This window comes from Littorina saxatilis, linkage group LG10 (assembly GCF_037325665.1).
Source record: "Littorina saxatilis isolate snail1 linkage group LG10, US_GU_Lsax_2.0, whole genome shotgun sequence".
Lineage (NCBI taxonomy): Eukaryota > Metazoa > Mollusca > Gastropoda > Littorinimorpha > Littorinidae > Littorina > Littorina saxatilis.
Window position 1 is genome coordinate 6390405 of NC_090254.1, and position 15317 is coordinate 6405721.

At 40.1% G+C, this 15317-nt stretch overlaps 2 protein-coding genes across 2 annotated transcripts in view; one reads left to right on the forward strand and one right to left on the reverse strand.

Moving 5' to 3' along the window:
- The window catches only part of LOC138978035 (cleavage stimulation factor subunit 1-like), a 100643-nt gene that overhangs the window by 12049 nt on the left and 73277 nt on the right, over window positions 1-15317 (reverse strand). The gene's annotated exons all lie outside the window — the stretch shown is intronic.
- The window catches only part of LOC138979172 (uncharacterized), a gene marked incomplete at its 3' end in the record, with an annotated part of 16440 nt that continues 4610 nt past the window's right edge, over window positions 3488-15317 (forward strand). Inside the window, 2 exon segments of the mRNA XM_070351974.1 lie at window positions 3488-3739; window positions 13096-13205. Of these exon segments, the coding sequence (XP_070208075.1) occupies window positions 3637-3739; window positions 13096-13205 (213 nt within the window).

Consider the following 15317-nt stretch of genomic DNA (forward strand, 5'->3'; position numbering starts at 1 on the left):
CTTGTATTTCAGTCAAGACCCAGGGGGGATATCAATGGGACTCACTCGCCAGAGGCTCGTGAGTCCCTTGATATTTATCCGCTGGGTCTTGACTAAAATACAAGCCATATAAAAACCCACTCGTGTTGTATATAACCTCTACATACAAGACAGTCTGGTTATCAACTATTTTAAGGCATTGATTTGGAGACACCTACCATGTGGTTGGTCTTGCGGGGAACAGAAGTGGGTGTAGCGCCTGCGGGGGACAGAGCTAGATGTACCACGGTTCTTATGGAAAGCCGTTTGGCTCATAACCATTACGCGTGTAATAAAACATAAATACACGCGTAATAAATGACTAATACACGTGTATTTATTTCGTATTGCACGTGTAATTTATCTTTTTTCTCATGCTATGGAATAGTATAATGATTAAATACACGTGTAATAAATATTTCATACTCGTGTAAGAAATGATTAAATACACGCGTAATAATCATTTCATGCGCGTGTAAAAAATATTTAAATACACGTGTAATAAATAATTACACGTGTATTTAAATATTTCTTACACGCGCATGAAATGTTAATTACGCGTGTATTTAATCATTTCTTACACGCGCATGAAATATTTCTTACGCGTGTATTAAATATTTCTTACACGCGCATGAAATATTTATTACGCGTGTATTTAATCATTTCGTACACGTGTATGACATTTTTATTCCACGTGTATTTAATCATTTCGTACACGTGTAAGACATGATTAAATACACGTGTAATACATTTTTCATACACGCGTAAGAAATGAATAAATACGCGTGTAATAAATATTTTATACAAGCGTTAAAAATGCAGGAGTCACGTGGTTAAGCGACTTAAAAACTCGGACTGGGAATCCACATGAAAAACACTCTATAGCTCTTTCTCACTAGCGAGGCCGGAGGTGTGCACGAGTTTCGTCCCTTTGGTTCGGTAAGTTCCGGTTAAGATAGAGGCGGCAGTCGAGCGCATGAACGTGAAAGAATTGAAAGATTTTCTTCGGAAACATGGCCAACTTGTCAGTGGAAAAAAAGAAGAATTAGTGCGCAGAGCAAGAGGCACGTTTCAGCTGCGAAAAGATGGCAAGGATGCTATCGATAATGCTGTGGAAACAAATGATTCAAGTTAGCATTTGACAGACCACTTCGACTGTCAGTGTCACGAACTTGTAGCCTATGTGTTAAATGTTATCAATAATTATTGAGCACACGCGGAATTTGTGCGTGAATCAGTGAGTCCTTTTGATGCTTGGTAGTCATGCATTTATTGTTGTTAACTGGATGTGCGTGTTGTCTAAGGCTAATGTCAGACGGAGCTCGCAAAACACGAAACAAAAGCCGAACAAAAGCAAAACAACACACAAAAGCACCATGTTTTGCTTTTGTTCGGCTTTTGTTTCGTGTTTTGCGAGCTCCATCTGACATTAGCCTAAGAGCAGTTTCACATTACCAGTTCATGGCTCTTTAATGTTACTTCAGTTGTTTTACTTTACATTGTTTACCAACTTTGTTAAACTGCTATTGTTTGTATATGTTTTAGATAAATAAAACCCAAACTGTATCAACTGCGTCTGTTGAAGTGTGTGTGATTATCTGTAAAACAAGTCATTCATCAAGCTTCAGATTCATCATGTCTTTATTCTTTGAATACATATATAATTATATAATACACTGCATTGACGTTCCTCGGCAAATATTTCAGCCAACTGTGAATAAAAAACAAAATGTAATCACACACAGGTAATAAATATTTTTCCCTTAAAAACATAAAAAGCATAGATACACACCACACAAACCCTATTTATAATTTCATGTACATAATCCCACGTTACAAAATAGTGCACTCCTTACAACACACGCTCACACCTGGTTGGTTTGCGTTCAACTTCTCAGACATATTCAGGCATGAAAATTTTCCGTATTTTCCGTATTTTTGAAAAAAATAAACCGTATTTTTTTTATTTTCCGTATTTTTCCTTTTTTTTTAAATCTTTTTTTTTTTATTTTTTTTTTCCTAGTCATAGCTATAGTAAAATAGTTTTGGGGCCATGTTTGAATCTAATTTTAAGGCTCAGATAGCCCCAGATTGCACCAAATTGCACCCTTGAAAAAAAACTTCCGGGGGGGCATGCGAAACTTGGCGCTACGCGCCTTCGAATTTTGTTTTCAGTATTTTTTTTTTTTTTCAGTTTTCATGCCTGATATTTTAACTGGATACAAAAATTTGGAGTACAAACCAGCATCAGTTTTCATGCATACTAGTTTTATAATTTCTGTCTTCCATGCATTGGGAATGTAAGCATCAATGAGTGACATACACAGAGTCAATGACTGAGATTTATAGTGACACTAGAGACTACAGTCATACTGAGACACGGCAGTCCTTCTTACAGCTCATGTGCCTGTTACTGTTTCACACAGACAAGAGCAAAATGCACTAATGATTGAAGGAAGTATGTTGTACAACAACATTCTTTTACACTTTTATGTACATGAACAAATAATACCCATCTGATTAACTAGACGAGAAAGTCACTCTGTCAAGTTGCACAAAATCTTGTCATTTTCTAAAAGAAAGAGTAACACGTAGGCGCTGCTCCCAAGCTCTTTTCAGTTGCTTGTTTGTTGGAAGTTTATGTAGCCTGACAACTCTTCCTTCAATAATTTTTCCACGATAGTTATGGCAAATGACACAGTACTGCTTTCCACCACCACACACTCTGAGCGAGCTTTCTTTCAGTGCAGACGCCATGATGTAGAAGATACCGGAACTAACCCAGCGTTTCTCCTTCGTTGAAGAGCATGGAAAGATAACTCGTACTTGACTAGAAGTGAGAAAGAGCTCCGTCTTCATCGCCTCGCTTTGCACGCTTACAGCTCAAGATGGCGGAAGCGGCAAACGTCAATGTCACCTTAGAAGGTTTGCGAGAACAATTTAACGCCTTTGCCCAGGCTCGCACAGCATTGGAAAGGTAAGTTACTTGTTTTATCAGATGAAGTCGGTTGTTGTGCGCGCGAACCGGAAGTAGAATAGACGAGAGTTGTTGCTTTGCATGTCGTATATTTTCCGATTCAAGTTTTAAGTTTATTACGGGTGTATGTAATGATTAAATACACCTGTATTTAAATAATTTCCTACACGTGTATTTAATCATTTCTTACACGCGCATGAAATATTTATTACACGCGTATTTAATCATTTCTTACACGCGCATGAAATATTTATTACACGCGTATTTAATCATTTCTTACACGCGCATGAAATATTTATTACACGCGTATTTAATCATTTCTTACACGCGCATGAATTATTTATTACACGCGTAAAAATGATTATTACACGTGCATTAATCATTTATTACACGTGTATCAATTATTTATTACACGTGTATTTATGTTTTATTACGCGTGTAATGGTTATGAGCCAAACGGCTTTCCATAGGTTCTGAGCGTGAGTACGAGGCGCACGCACTTGTCTCTGTTCTCGCAGCACATTATCAGTAAGACGATATCTACGCGACAGATTTCTCTGTCAATCCTTTGTGTTTGTTGGGGACTTATAGGCGCGTGCTGCCTGCAGAATTAGTCAGTAGCAGCGAAGTTGTTGGTCGATATGCGTGTGGCCCGAAGAATGAGGCGAGCAGTTCTGGCTGTCAGTGTCATAGGTCTTCTGTGTGTGTTGTGCAGAATGTCCCTCATCGGCATGTCTGACAAAGGTGGGTGTTTTGTGGCTGAGAACATCATGGATGGATGGATGGATGGATGAGTGGTTGGATGGATGGATGGATGAGTGGTTGGATTGATGGATGGACTGGACGATTGGCTGGTGGACTGACTGGTTAACTGACTGACGGACAAAATAACTGACTGGTTGACTAACTGGTTAACTGACTGACGGACAGAATAACTGACTGGTTGACTAACTGGTTAACTGACTGACGGACAAAATAACTGACTGGTTGACTAACTGGTTAACTGGCTGAGGGACAGAAAGATTGACTGGTTGTTTGACTGACTGACAGACAGAAAGACTGACTGGTTGTTTGACTGACTGACTGGTTATTTGACTGGGAACATGTCAATACGTCCCAATACCATTACGTCCCAGTACCATTACGTCCCAGTACCATTGCGTCCCAGTACCATTGCGTCCCAATACCATTGGGTCCCAGTATCATTGCGTCCCAGTACCATTACGTCCCAATACAATTACGTGCCATTGCGTCCCCGTACCATTAGGTCCCAATACTAGTGAATTTAATTTCTGAGATATTACTGTAGCAGTGTAGCGACACGTTTTGTAATAAAAGTGCGTTTTGTAATAAATTTATTACAAATCGTGTTCGGATTACACAATTTTTATTACAAAACGCGTTCAACACGATTTGTAATAAAAATTGTGTCGGTACATAGCAGTATTTCACAAATAAAAATAAAATAAAAAGATGTGTACCGGTTAGTCGAGATGAGGTGAAGTGGAAAAAAATAAAAAATTAAAAAATAAATAAATAAATGTTTGTTCATGGGAGAAAAAAAAAATCCTTCACGATATAATCAGAAACTGCAAAGGATATTGCATGTCAGTTTGTTTGTTTTGAGGCGCTCCTTGCTTTCCTTACAGGTTTTCTGAGGTAACCATGTTCTTTCTTTTAAAATGAACTGAAGCACGCTAACCTAAACCGAAGTGTAAAATTAATATATGCTTTAGCGGTGCTCGACACAAAGAAAAATACCGAAACAGTACAGTACACCGCTTTGTATTCCACTGTATGTAACCGAGCATGACATGACTGTAGGATTATTTACTGAGTAGACGTTGTTTAAACCCGTTTCTGAGAAAAGCTAGACTGACTGTCCAGTCATCGAACCTTCAGCACATAGACACCGAGACACACAGATAGCGAAACCCATACACGCACAAATGTAGACACAGACACCTACATACATACGTACATAACACACACACACACACACACACACACACACACACACACACACACACACACACACACACACACACACACATATACATACATGCACAATCAGTGACATAGACTAGTTCTACATGGGACGATGTTTCAATAACAAATTATTTCATTTTTCTTCCTGTTTAATGACTGAACAAACACAACCGTATCTTTAAAAATCAACAACTGCATATTCTGGTAAAATCCTGGTTCGTATACATGTACATGTTTAACATTTAACATATTACTCTGCAACCCTCCTGCGATCAAAATTCCTTTTGGATTCATAAATCGAAGACACTTGAATTAAATATTATTGGGCGAGAAACTGTTATGTTACTTTACATAAACAGGTACTGTAAGTAACACACGCCTAAAAAAAAAAGGAACATTATAAAGGCCTTCAACTAGCTGTTCTTTTCTTCTCCACGATCATCATCATCATTATCATCATCTCGTCGTCGTCATCATCATCATCATCATCATCATCATCATCATCAACATCAACAACAACAACCAACAACAACAACAACAACATTTTTTTTTTACAAAACACAATAGAAAAGAGAAAAAATAAATGTGTCAAGTAAGTGCATATACAGGCTTCAACATTATTGCTACGTAAATTTATGCAATCTTGAAGCTTTTTTTTTTTTTTTTTTTTTTCTTTTTTTTTTTTTTTGACCTCAGTTGCATGCAGGATGCTTCAACCCATATTTTTTGCCCGATTTTTGTATTTTTTTTTTTTTTTTTTTTTTTTTTTTTTCTTTAAGGCGGGGAGCATCCTTCTTCCTTGGTCTCTTTCTGTATAACATAATCAACTTTATATTATACAAAACATAAATTTCTGTCTAATGTTTAACTCTAATTCCAATAAAATACGTAAGTCTAACTTCTTCCCATACTTAAATTTTCCTATGGTCATTTTTGTTATCAAAACACAATAATTTATAAAGTAAATTTGATTGTTTTTTAAATTTTCATTCCAAAAACCAAATAATATATCTGTTTCATTCAAAGTTATATTATAATAAATTTGCTTAAAAATAAAGTCTTTACATAGTTTCCAAACGTTCCTCACCTCTTGACAATGAAAAAAGAAGTGCTCAAGTGTATCCAGTTCATTACAAACTTCACAATTATTAGTTTGACATAAACCCATCTTGTTTAGTAAAATATTCGTTGGGTAAATTCTGTGTAAAATTTTCCAATGAAGCAGACGCAGTCGTTCTTCTTTTGTACAATTAACAGCTAACAGCCAGTGTCTTGATTCCAGAACAATATTATGCTTTCTTTGCCAAAAAGAACAGGCGCTCGGAGTTTGTACCTCGAAATTAACCAAAACAGTTCTTATTTCCCTTGGTGTAATATTACCAATACGAGTCAAACCCTGCAACAGAACATATCGGTATGGCAATGCGTTAATCAGTTTTGTTTTAAGTGCTGTACATAACGCATTATACTCAAATTGTCTGGCTGGTTTATAAGCAACCTTTTGACATAATTCTTCAAATGAAATCATGTCACCGATTTCATTCATGACATCCTTTACATGATAAATATGACATTTAATAAAATCTTTGAAAAAGAGGCATTTATGTTTATATTGTATATTCATGTTGTTCCATATACATTGATTCATCAATGGAACAGGTGTGGCATCAAACTTTTCATACAAAATGTGTTTGTTGTCTAGCCAGGTTAACAATACTTGTCTCCAAAAGACCGATCTGCAGTTAACAACGCCAACCAGCTTCTTGGAGGATGCATTAGAGTCAAAACAGGACAAACCATTACCCAAACTTGAAAAAACATATCTAGGAGTGACAGACCAGTAATTGTCTGTAGAGTTCTGCAGACCAATAGCCCACGACATCATAAATGAGTTGTGCATATCCACAACATTTATCATATTTAATCCACCATCATCTTTTAATTTACACATAATTGTTCGTTTTACTTTTTCAAACGCCCGTGTATTTGAATATTTTTTCTTCCAAATAAACCTGAACAAAATGGAATTAATTTGATGTAAAACATGATAAGGCACTGCTAGAGACTGGAAGATATAAACGAACTGAGATATAAGAAAGGTTTTAACAATGCAAATTTTACCTTGTATACTTAAGTTTCTTTTGGACCAATTAAAAATTATTTGTTGCATACGTTGAATTTTCTTAGACCAGTTGTCTTCAATTGATGACGCAGGTATATTGTTTGAAAAAACAATTCCAACGATTTTTACTTTCCGTTTCCATTTAAGACCAAAATATTGGTCAGTACAGTATTTGTTTGACCCAATCCACATGGCTTCAGTTTTATTTACATTCACTTCTAAATTGGAAACAGCTTTAAACATGTTTAAAATATGTAAAGCTCTTTCCAGATCTCTTTGATCATGTAAAAAAAGGGTGACATCATCGGCATATAAGAGCAGTTTTAGGACCCTCATTGGTGATACCTCAAAAGGTGACATGGGTAGCCGGATACCCTCAACATCTTCATCTGAACGAATCTTAATTGCTAACAATTCAAGGGCTATAATAAATGCCATCGGCGAGAATGGGCATCCTTGACGGATGCCTGATTCCACAGGGAAATGCTCAGATATCCACCCTGTATAATTAATACAACTTTGACTGTTATTCATGATAACCGAAGCCCATTTCTTAAAATTGTCTCCAAAACCAAACTTATCAAAAGCAAACAAAATAAAGTCTTTGGATATGCTATCAAAAGCGCGTCGAAAATCAACTGCCAATAAAACTCCAGGTTTATCCATTGTATTCATAATATCTATGGTGTCATCAATAAGTCTAATCATTGTGCTAATTTTCCTACCTTTCATAAAACCAACCTGATTTTCATGAATAATATCACCAATTACAGTTGAAAGTCTCCTTGCCAGACATTTTGCGAGGATCTTGTAATCTGTGTTAGTCAGAGATATGGGTCTCCAATTCCCGAGATCATCTCTGGGCAATTCTTTCCCTTTATGGATTAATGTCAAGACAGCTTGTTTTTGAGTGGTCGATAACTCGCCATTAGCAAAGGATGATATAAAGGAGGCATGAACTACATCCCTAATCTTCAGCCAAAATACTTTATAAAAACAGGTAGTGAGGCCATCTAGACCTGGGGCTGAATCGTTATTTAATAGTTTTAGAGCAACTGTTAATTCCTCTTTGGTAATATCAGAATCTAGATTGCCTTTTTGGTCATTGGAGAGAAACGGTATATTCAAATCTTGTACAAATTCCTGTGTGCTCACTTCGTTAAATTCAGATTGTTTTTCATATGCATCTTTAAAAAAACGTACCTGCTCTTTCATAATTTCTTGCTGTGTATTTACTACCCTTCCATCTTTTGTTTGCAACCGGTCCATAATTTTCATATTGGCTTTACTTTTTTCCAAGTTCAAAAAATATTTGGTGTTCTTCTCCCCTTCTTCAATAAACTGGACACGGGAACGAACTTGGGCACTTTTGGCTTTTTCCAGTGAGAGTACCTCAAGCTCTGATTTAATATTTTCTCTCTTTATTAAAAGTGTCTCATCCTGTGGTTTATTGGCTAATAGTGTATCAGATTCATCTAATTCCCTCTGAAGAGAAACACAATAATTAGTTTGTTTTCGTTTCCTTCCTGCTGCATAGGCTGTACACAAATCACGCATTCGTACTTTCAATAATTCCCATTTTAAGTGAGCATTCGTATCCATATTTTCTAATAAAAAGGCATCAATCAAATCATTCATCAGATCAACAAAAAATTTATCACTCAATAATTGGTTATTGAATTTCCAATAAGAGGGACCACGTTTGATATTTACAAACTGAATTTTGAGTTCAAGCAAACGATGATCTGTGTGTGGTACTGACAAAATATTACAAAAAAGGGTTTTATCAAATAAATGATCAGAAACGAAAATATAATCGAGACGACGGGCTATAAAGGGGTTCTTCCTACTCCAGGAAAACTCCCTTTCATCTGTGTGAAACAGGCGCCATACATCATTTAAGACATTATTATTTAAGAATTGCTGGAAATTTACCACATCAACCGTTTTATGCTTTTCTCCACTTACAATATCTAAATCGTTATTCAAAACACAATTAAAATCACCACAGATTATTTTCTCACCATCTAAATTTTCTAAATACTCATTTACTTGTTTCCACAATTGACTTTTTTCCAAAGAATTATTAGGAAAATAAACGTTCACCACGTAAAAACAATTGTTATCCGAAATAATTTTCACACATAATATTCTTTCTGTTTTAAACATTATTTCCACATCACAACTGTAACTCTTTTTCATTAGGATCATTTGTCCCATTCTTTGACATGTAAGTGATGAGTGATACACTTTTCCACCCCATTCTCTCTCCCACTGGTCTTTTACATCGTCAGTAATGTACGATTCTTGCAAACATATTAAATCATACTTTCTTTTTTTAAATAAATCAAATAATGATCTTCTTTTTCTTTTGTTGCGCAATCCTCTCACATTAAGAGAACATATTGAAACGCCATTCATTACACACGTCTATCATAATGTCGCAAAAACCATCTCGTTGTCCTTTAACATAGCCAAGTCGCGAGGCACGTGAAAGCACACTAAACACGGGGACGCGGTCACGGGTTACGGGTCAGCATAGGGAACTGTCCGCATCCTGTGAGTTGCTGAGTTCGTTTTCAGGCCTGATGCACGTGTCATTGTTTGCATCGCTAGTGTTGTCGGATGTGCGTGACACTGATAGCCTCGCTTGTTTCGTGTTCTGCGTTGTCGGGCTCATGTTTTGTTGCGGAGATCCGGAGCGTGATCGTTGTCGCTTCGCTGAGCTGCCGTCTCTTTTACTAAATCCGTGCAGGGTGCGCTGCCCAGAGATATGTTTAGGCTTCGTCGTCCTAGAGCGACCTCTGTCTCTGCTGGGAGAGGTACTGGGACTTCGTTGTCTCTGTCTCTCTGGCGCCTTGGGCTGTGTGCTAGTGTTGGACGGGGGAGGGGGAGGAGGATGGGGAGGGGGCATGTTGTTGACAGGGGTCATGTCACAGTCAGGGTCACCTGCTTTGTGGTTGTCTTTTAGACACTGCTTGCATTTAACGGGGTTGGGGCACTGTGCTGTGGAGTGAGACTGTTCAAAGCAGCGCCCACATTCTGCGTGCAGTTGCCGGACTCTCTTTGCCTGTTCTCTATGGTAGAGGGTAGCTTTAAAGGGGCCTATGCTAACTGTACGGGGGAGGGGTTCGGGGGGAGTGGTAATGTAGAGAAACCGCCTGCCTGTTTTCCATCTGGTGAGTTTGCCGTTGCTGTCTCTATCCCTTTCTAGAATAATCTTGGAGCGAAGTTCAACTCCCAGAGAATGCACAGCTTTGGAGATTTCCAGATCAGAAAAAGAAAGTGGAATGTTACTCACAGTGACTTTAGTCGAAGGGCTCTCATCCTGCCTACCATCCGCTGCTAGCACAATGAAGGGATTTTTGTCAGTGACAGAGACTTGTACCCCCCGCACAACAAAACCACCGATAAGTAAGGTGTGTCTACCTTCTTTGGTAGCAGGGTACACACGCCATAGGCCACCGATGCGTTGGGCACCCTCTATAGAGTTATGACCGCTGGCTCTTTCTGCAGCCGCACACAGTTCAGCTGTCGAAAACTCCTTAGTTTCAAAGGCGGGCAGGTTATTGTTTTTGATGAACACCGGCAGCGTTGAGTTAGTCGTACTGTCCGACATGATTATTACAGGTGGAAAGACATAAACAGCGAAAGAAAAAAAAACACGAGAGAAAGAAAAAAAGAAAAAAAAACAATGGCTAGAAACTAAGAAAGGGCGGAATATAGCACAAACTCTTATAAAAAGACAGAATAAGCTCACAAAAGCATAATGAAAAAGACTTAGCAATGTAGTATCATCCAGACGATGGTCGAATGTTGAGCGATATTATCCAGCCACAGAGTACATCGAGAAACAGTTCACACACAGGTAACCGGTCACTGGTAAGCGTGAGGAAGGGCGCAGCTACGGCCAGGCACGTCTTGACAGCGTGAGGATAGCTCAGTGAGTGGCAATCTTGAAGCTTGAAATTACTCGGATAATATAAGGTAAGATTACTTATAAAATCCACTGTTCATTTTCATCCTTTCGCTGACCTACTCTGTCGTACAGTATCCATGCCACACACACACACACACACACACACACACACACACACTGCCCACCGCAGCGTTCAAGCATTGCTCAAGTAACAATTGTGTTGGGACGTAATGGTACGGGGACGTAATGGGATTCCTTTATGGGACGTATCGACACGCAATTTTGTTGGGACGCAATGGTACGGGACGCAATGGCACTGGGACCCAATGGTATTGGGACCCAATGGGATTGCTTTATGGGACGCAATGAGACGGCATTTTTTTGGGACGCAATGGTACTGGGACACAATGGTACTGGGACGTATTGGCATGACCCCATTTGACTGAATGACGGACAGAAAGACTGACTGGTTGTTTGACTGACTGACAGACAGAAAGATTGACTGGTTGTTTGACTGACTGACGGACAGAAAGACTGACTGGTTGTTTGACTGACTGACAGACAGAAAGATTGACTGGTTGTTTGACTGACTGACAGACAGAAAGACTGACTGGTTGTTTGACTGACTGACAGACAGAAAGATTGACTGGTTGTTTGACTGACTGACGGACAGAAAGATTGACTGGTTGTTTGACTGACTGACAGACAGAAAGATTGACTGGTTGTTTGACTGACTGACAGACAGAAAGATTGACTGGTTGTTTGACTGAATGACAGACAGAAAGATTGACTGGTTGTTTGACTGACTGACAGACAGAAAGATTGACTGGTTGTTTGACTGAATGACAGACAGAAAGATTGACTGGTTGTTTGACTGACTGACAGACAGAAAGATTGACTGGTTGTTTGACTGAATGACGGACAGAAAGACTGACTGGTTGTTTGACTGACTGACTGACAGAAAGACTGACTGGTTGTTTGACTGACTGACAGACAGAAAGATTGACTGGTTGTTTGACTGACTGACAGACAGAAAGACTGACTGGTTGTTTGACTGACTGACAGACAGAAAGATTGACTGGTTGTTTGACTGACTGACAGACAGAAAGATTGACTGGTTGTTTGACTGACTGACAGACAGACGGACAGAAAGACTGACTGGTTGACTGACTGACTGACTGACGAACAAACAGACTGACTTTTTGACTGACTGACCGACTGACGGACAGACAGACTGACTGGTTTACTGACTGACTGACTGAAAGACTGACTGGTTGTTTGACTGACTGACAGACAGACGGACAGAAAGACTGACTGGTTGTTTGACTGACTGACGGACAGAAAGACTGACTGGTTGACTGACTGACTGACTGACTGACTGACAGACACACTGACTGACTGACTGACTGACTGACTGACAGACACACTGACTGACTGACTGACTGACTGACTGACGGACAGACACACTGACTGGTTGACTGACTGACTGACTGACTGACAGACACACTGACTGACTGACTGACTGACTGACTGACTGACTGACAGACACACTGACTGACTGACTGACTAACTGACTGACAGACACACTGACTGGTTGACTGACTGACTGACTGACTGACTGACGGACAGACACACTGACTGGTTGACTGACTGACTGACTGACTGACGGACAGAAAGACTGACTGGCTGGTTGACTTACTGACGGACAGAAAGACTGACTGGTTAACTGACTGACGGACAGAAAGACTGACTGGTTGATTGACTGACTGACTGACGGACAGAACGACTGACTGGGTGATTGACTGACTGGTTGATTGACTGACTGACGGACAGAAACACTGACAGGTTGATTGACTGACCGATGGACAAAAACACTGACTGGTTGATTGACTGACTGACGGACGGACGGACGGACGGATGGGCAGCGCGACTCTTTCGCTGCACGCACGTACGCTATTCCCAGGGACAGCAGCCCGAATTTCCTTAAGATAATACCCAACGAACAATAAGTATAACAAATACCTAATACAAAGAATTTAGTCGTATGGGCCTTGTCACTGAATGTTTCAGGTGCCGGTGACCCGCCTTGCTTATCTTCCGTGGCTGTGACAAGCGTTGCACGTGCAGCAACAACATGGAACACAACACCCGCTGCTGTCAACACGAAATCGGCACTGCCGGTAAGTGCTCCACTCTAACAAATAAAATTTAAAAAATATATAAAAAAAATACAAAGAGAAGAACTGCATCAGACAAGTAACAATAACATTGACCTATATATGATAATATAGCCTAATACAACACCAGTAACAGCCGTAGAACAGCAACCGTAGAACAAAGGACAGCAACAGTGTAGCCCGTCTTCAACAGCAAACAGGTAGCAGCTAGGTAGCAAACGTCCAGCAAACGTACAGCAACACCTCCAGCAACAACCAGCAACAACAAGCTGAAACAAGAGCAATTGGTGCAGTGACCATGGCAACAATCCCCCTTTTACCACCTTTAAACATTATCTAACTTCCCCCTTCAGCGAGCAGAGCGAGCACGTGGTACCTGCAATGATAGACTTTTAATAACAACTCAAGACATTTTCTCTGCCTCTCCATATCTGCAAAAACCATATACAGATTACAATTTAGTGTTATAATGAGCAAGTTATACGCTATCATGGAGAAACAAAACAGAGTTTACATTTCACAGACATTGACCGGTCACCAGCGTAAAGTAACGGCTAATTACCTCAACAGCTCGTAAAATGTAGCTCTCCCAAGCAAACCGCTTAAATATTTGGCTCGTATTGCACCACAGGCGGAAGGTATCGTCCACTGGACTACTAGTATCACAGAAAGACTACAAGGTACGTCATTCACCTTCGAGTCTTCTGTGTTCTTGGAGTCGCTTCCTGGGGAAAATTATTGTTCAAGACGGTTTGCCTCTTCCTACAGTCTGTGTAAGGTCAAATAAATACAGTTGAATGATTGTTTGAACTGTATGTACCTTTAATGTTTAGCTTCCGTCCGCTGCAGGTTGTTTTTAACCATCAATTGGACGAATCTTCGTTTGCGAGCCGCTAACTTCCACTTGGCGTCAAACTCATGCATCCGCACCGAATATGCATACCAGCGCTCATTGGTCTAAAGCATATGTAAATATTGTGCAGCAAAGGGAAGCTACCCACGGGAAAACAATCATCGAATATCCTGTTATTAACCAATGAGCGCTGGTATGCATATTCGGTGCGGATGCATGAGTTTGACGCCAAATGGAAGTTAGCGGCTCGCAAACGAAGATTCGTCCAAATGATGGTTAAAAACAACCTGCAAGTGACGGAAGCTGAAAATTAAAGGTACATACAGTTCAAACAATCATTCAACTGTATTTATTTGACCTTACACAGACTGTAGGAAGAGGCAAACCGTTTTGAACAATATTTTTCCCCAGGAAGCGACTCCAAGCACACAGAAGACTCGAAGGTGAGTGACGTACCTTGTAGTCTTTCTGTGATAGTAGTAGTCCAGTGGACGATACCTTCCGCCTGTGATTGCACTAACACTAGAAGCCCGTTGTTAGACCTAAACCAGTCTTGCAACGCGTTGGAATCCTCCAAATCTTAGTCACGGAAACACACCAGACCTCTGTCTGCAAAAGCATGTAGAAAAAGAAAGACAGAAGGATGGTGAAGAAAGACCATGTGCAGGGCCGGACTACCGGGGGGGGTTATGGGGGTTGCGCAACCCCCCCCCCCCCCCCTAGCCTAAACATGTACCTTACTTATTTAATTTTTTTTTTTATTATTGCTTATTTTATGCCGTTTCATGCAAGGAGCGACCTTTTTCCTATCTCAGAATATGACCTACCCGTCAGCTTCAGGGGGCTTCGCCCCCTGACCCCCACAACGAGGGGGGGGGGGGGTGGGGTGGGTTCTAGGGTTTCCGGACCCCCCCCCCCCAGCCAAAAAATAAAAATATTGAATGAGGTATGCATTTCTTTATTTTACATTGAGTTTCAATTTTTGGGGTATTAATCAGTGACAAAATCTGCTGCCTGAAACTGGTAATGATCATCCTCAGAATGCACCAGATTGCACCATTTTGCATCCTTTTTTTCAAAATTTTCCGGGAGAGCATGCCCCCGGACCCCCCTAGCAAGCTCGGCGCTTCGCGCCTTCACACCCATATCTTCACAATATACTTTTGAAAAAAAACAGTCATAAAATGAACTGATCCGCCCCTGCCGCCAGGGGGGACATCCCCCTGGGCCACCACTGGCAACCCCCCCCCCCCTCCTCTTCG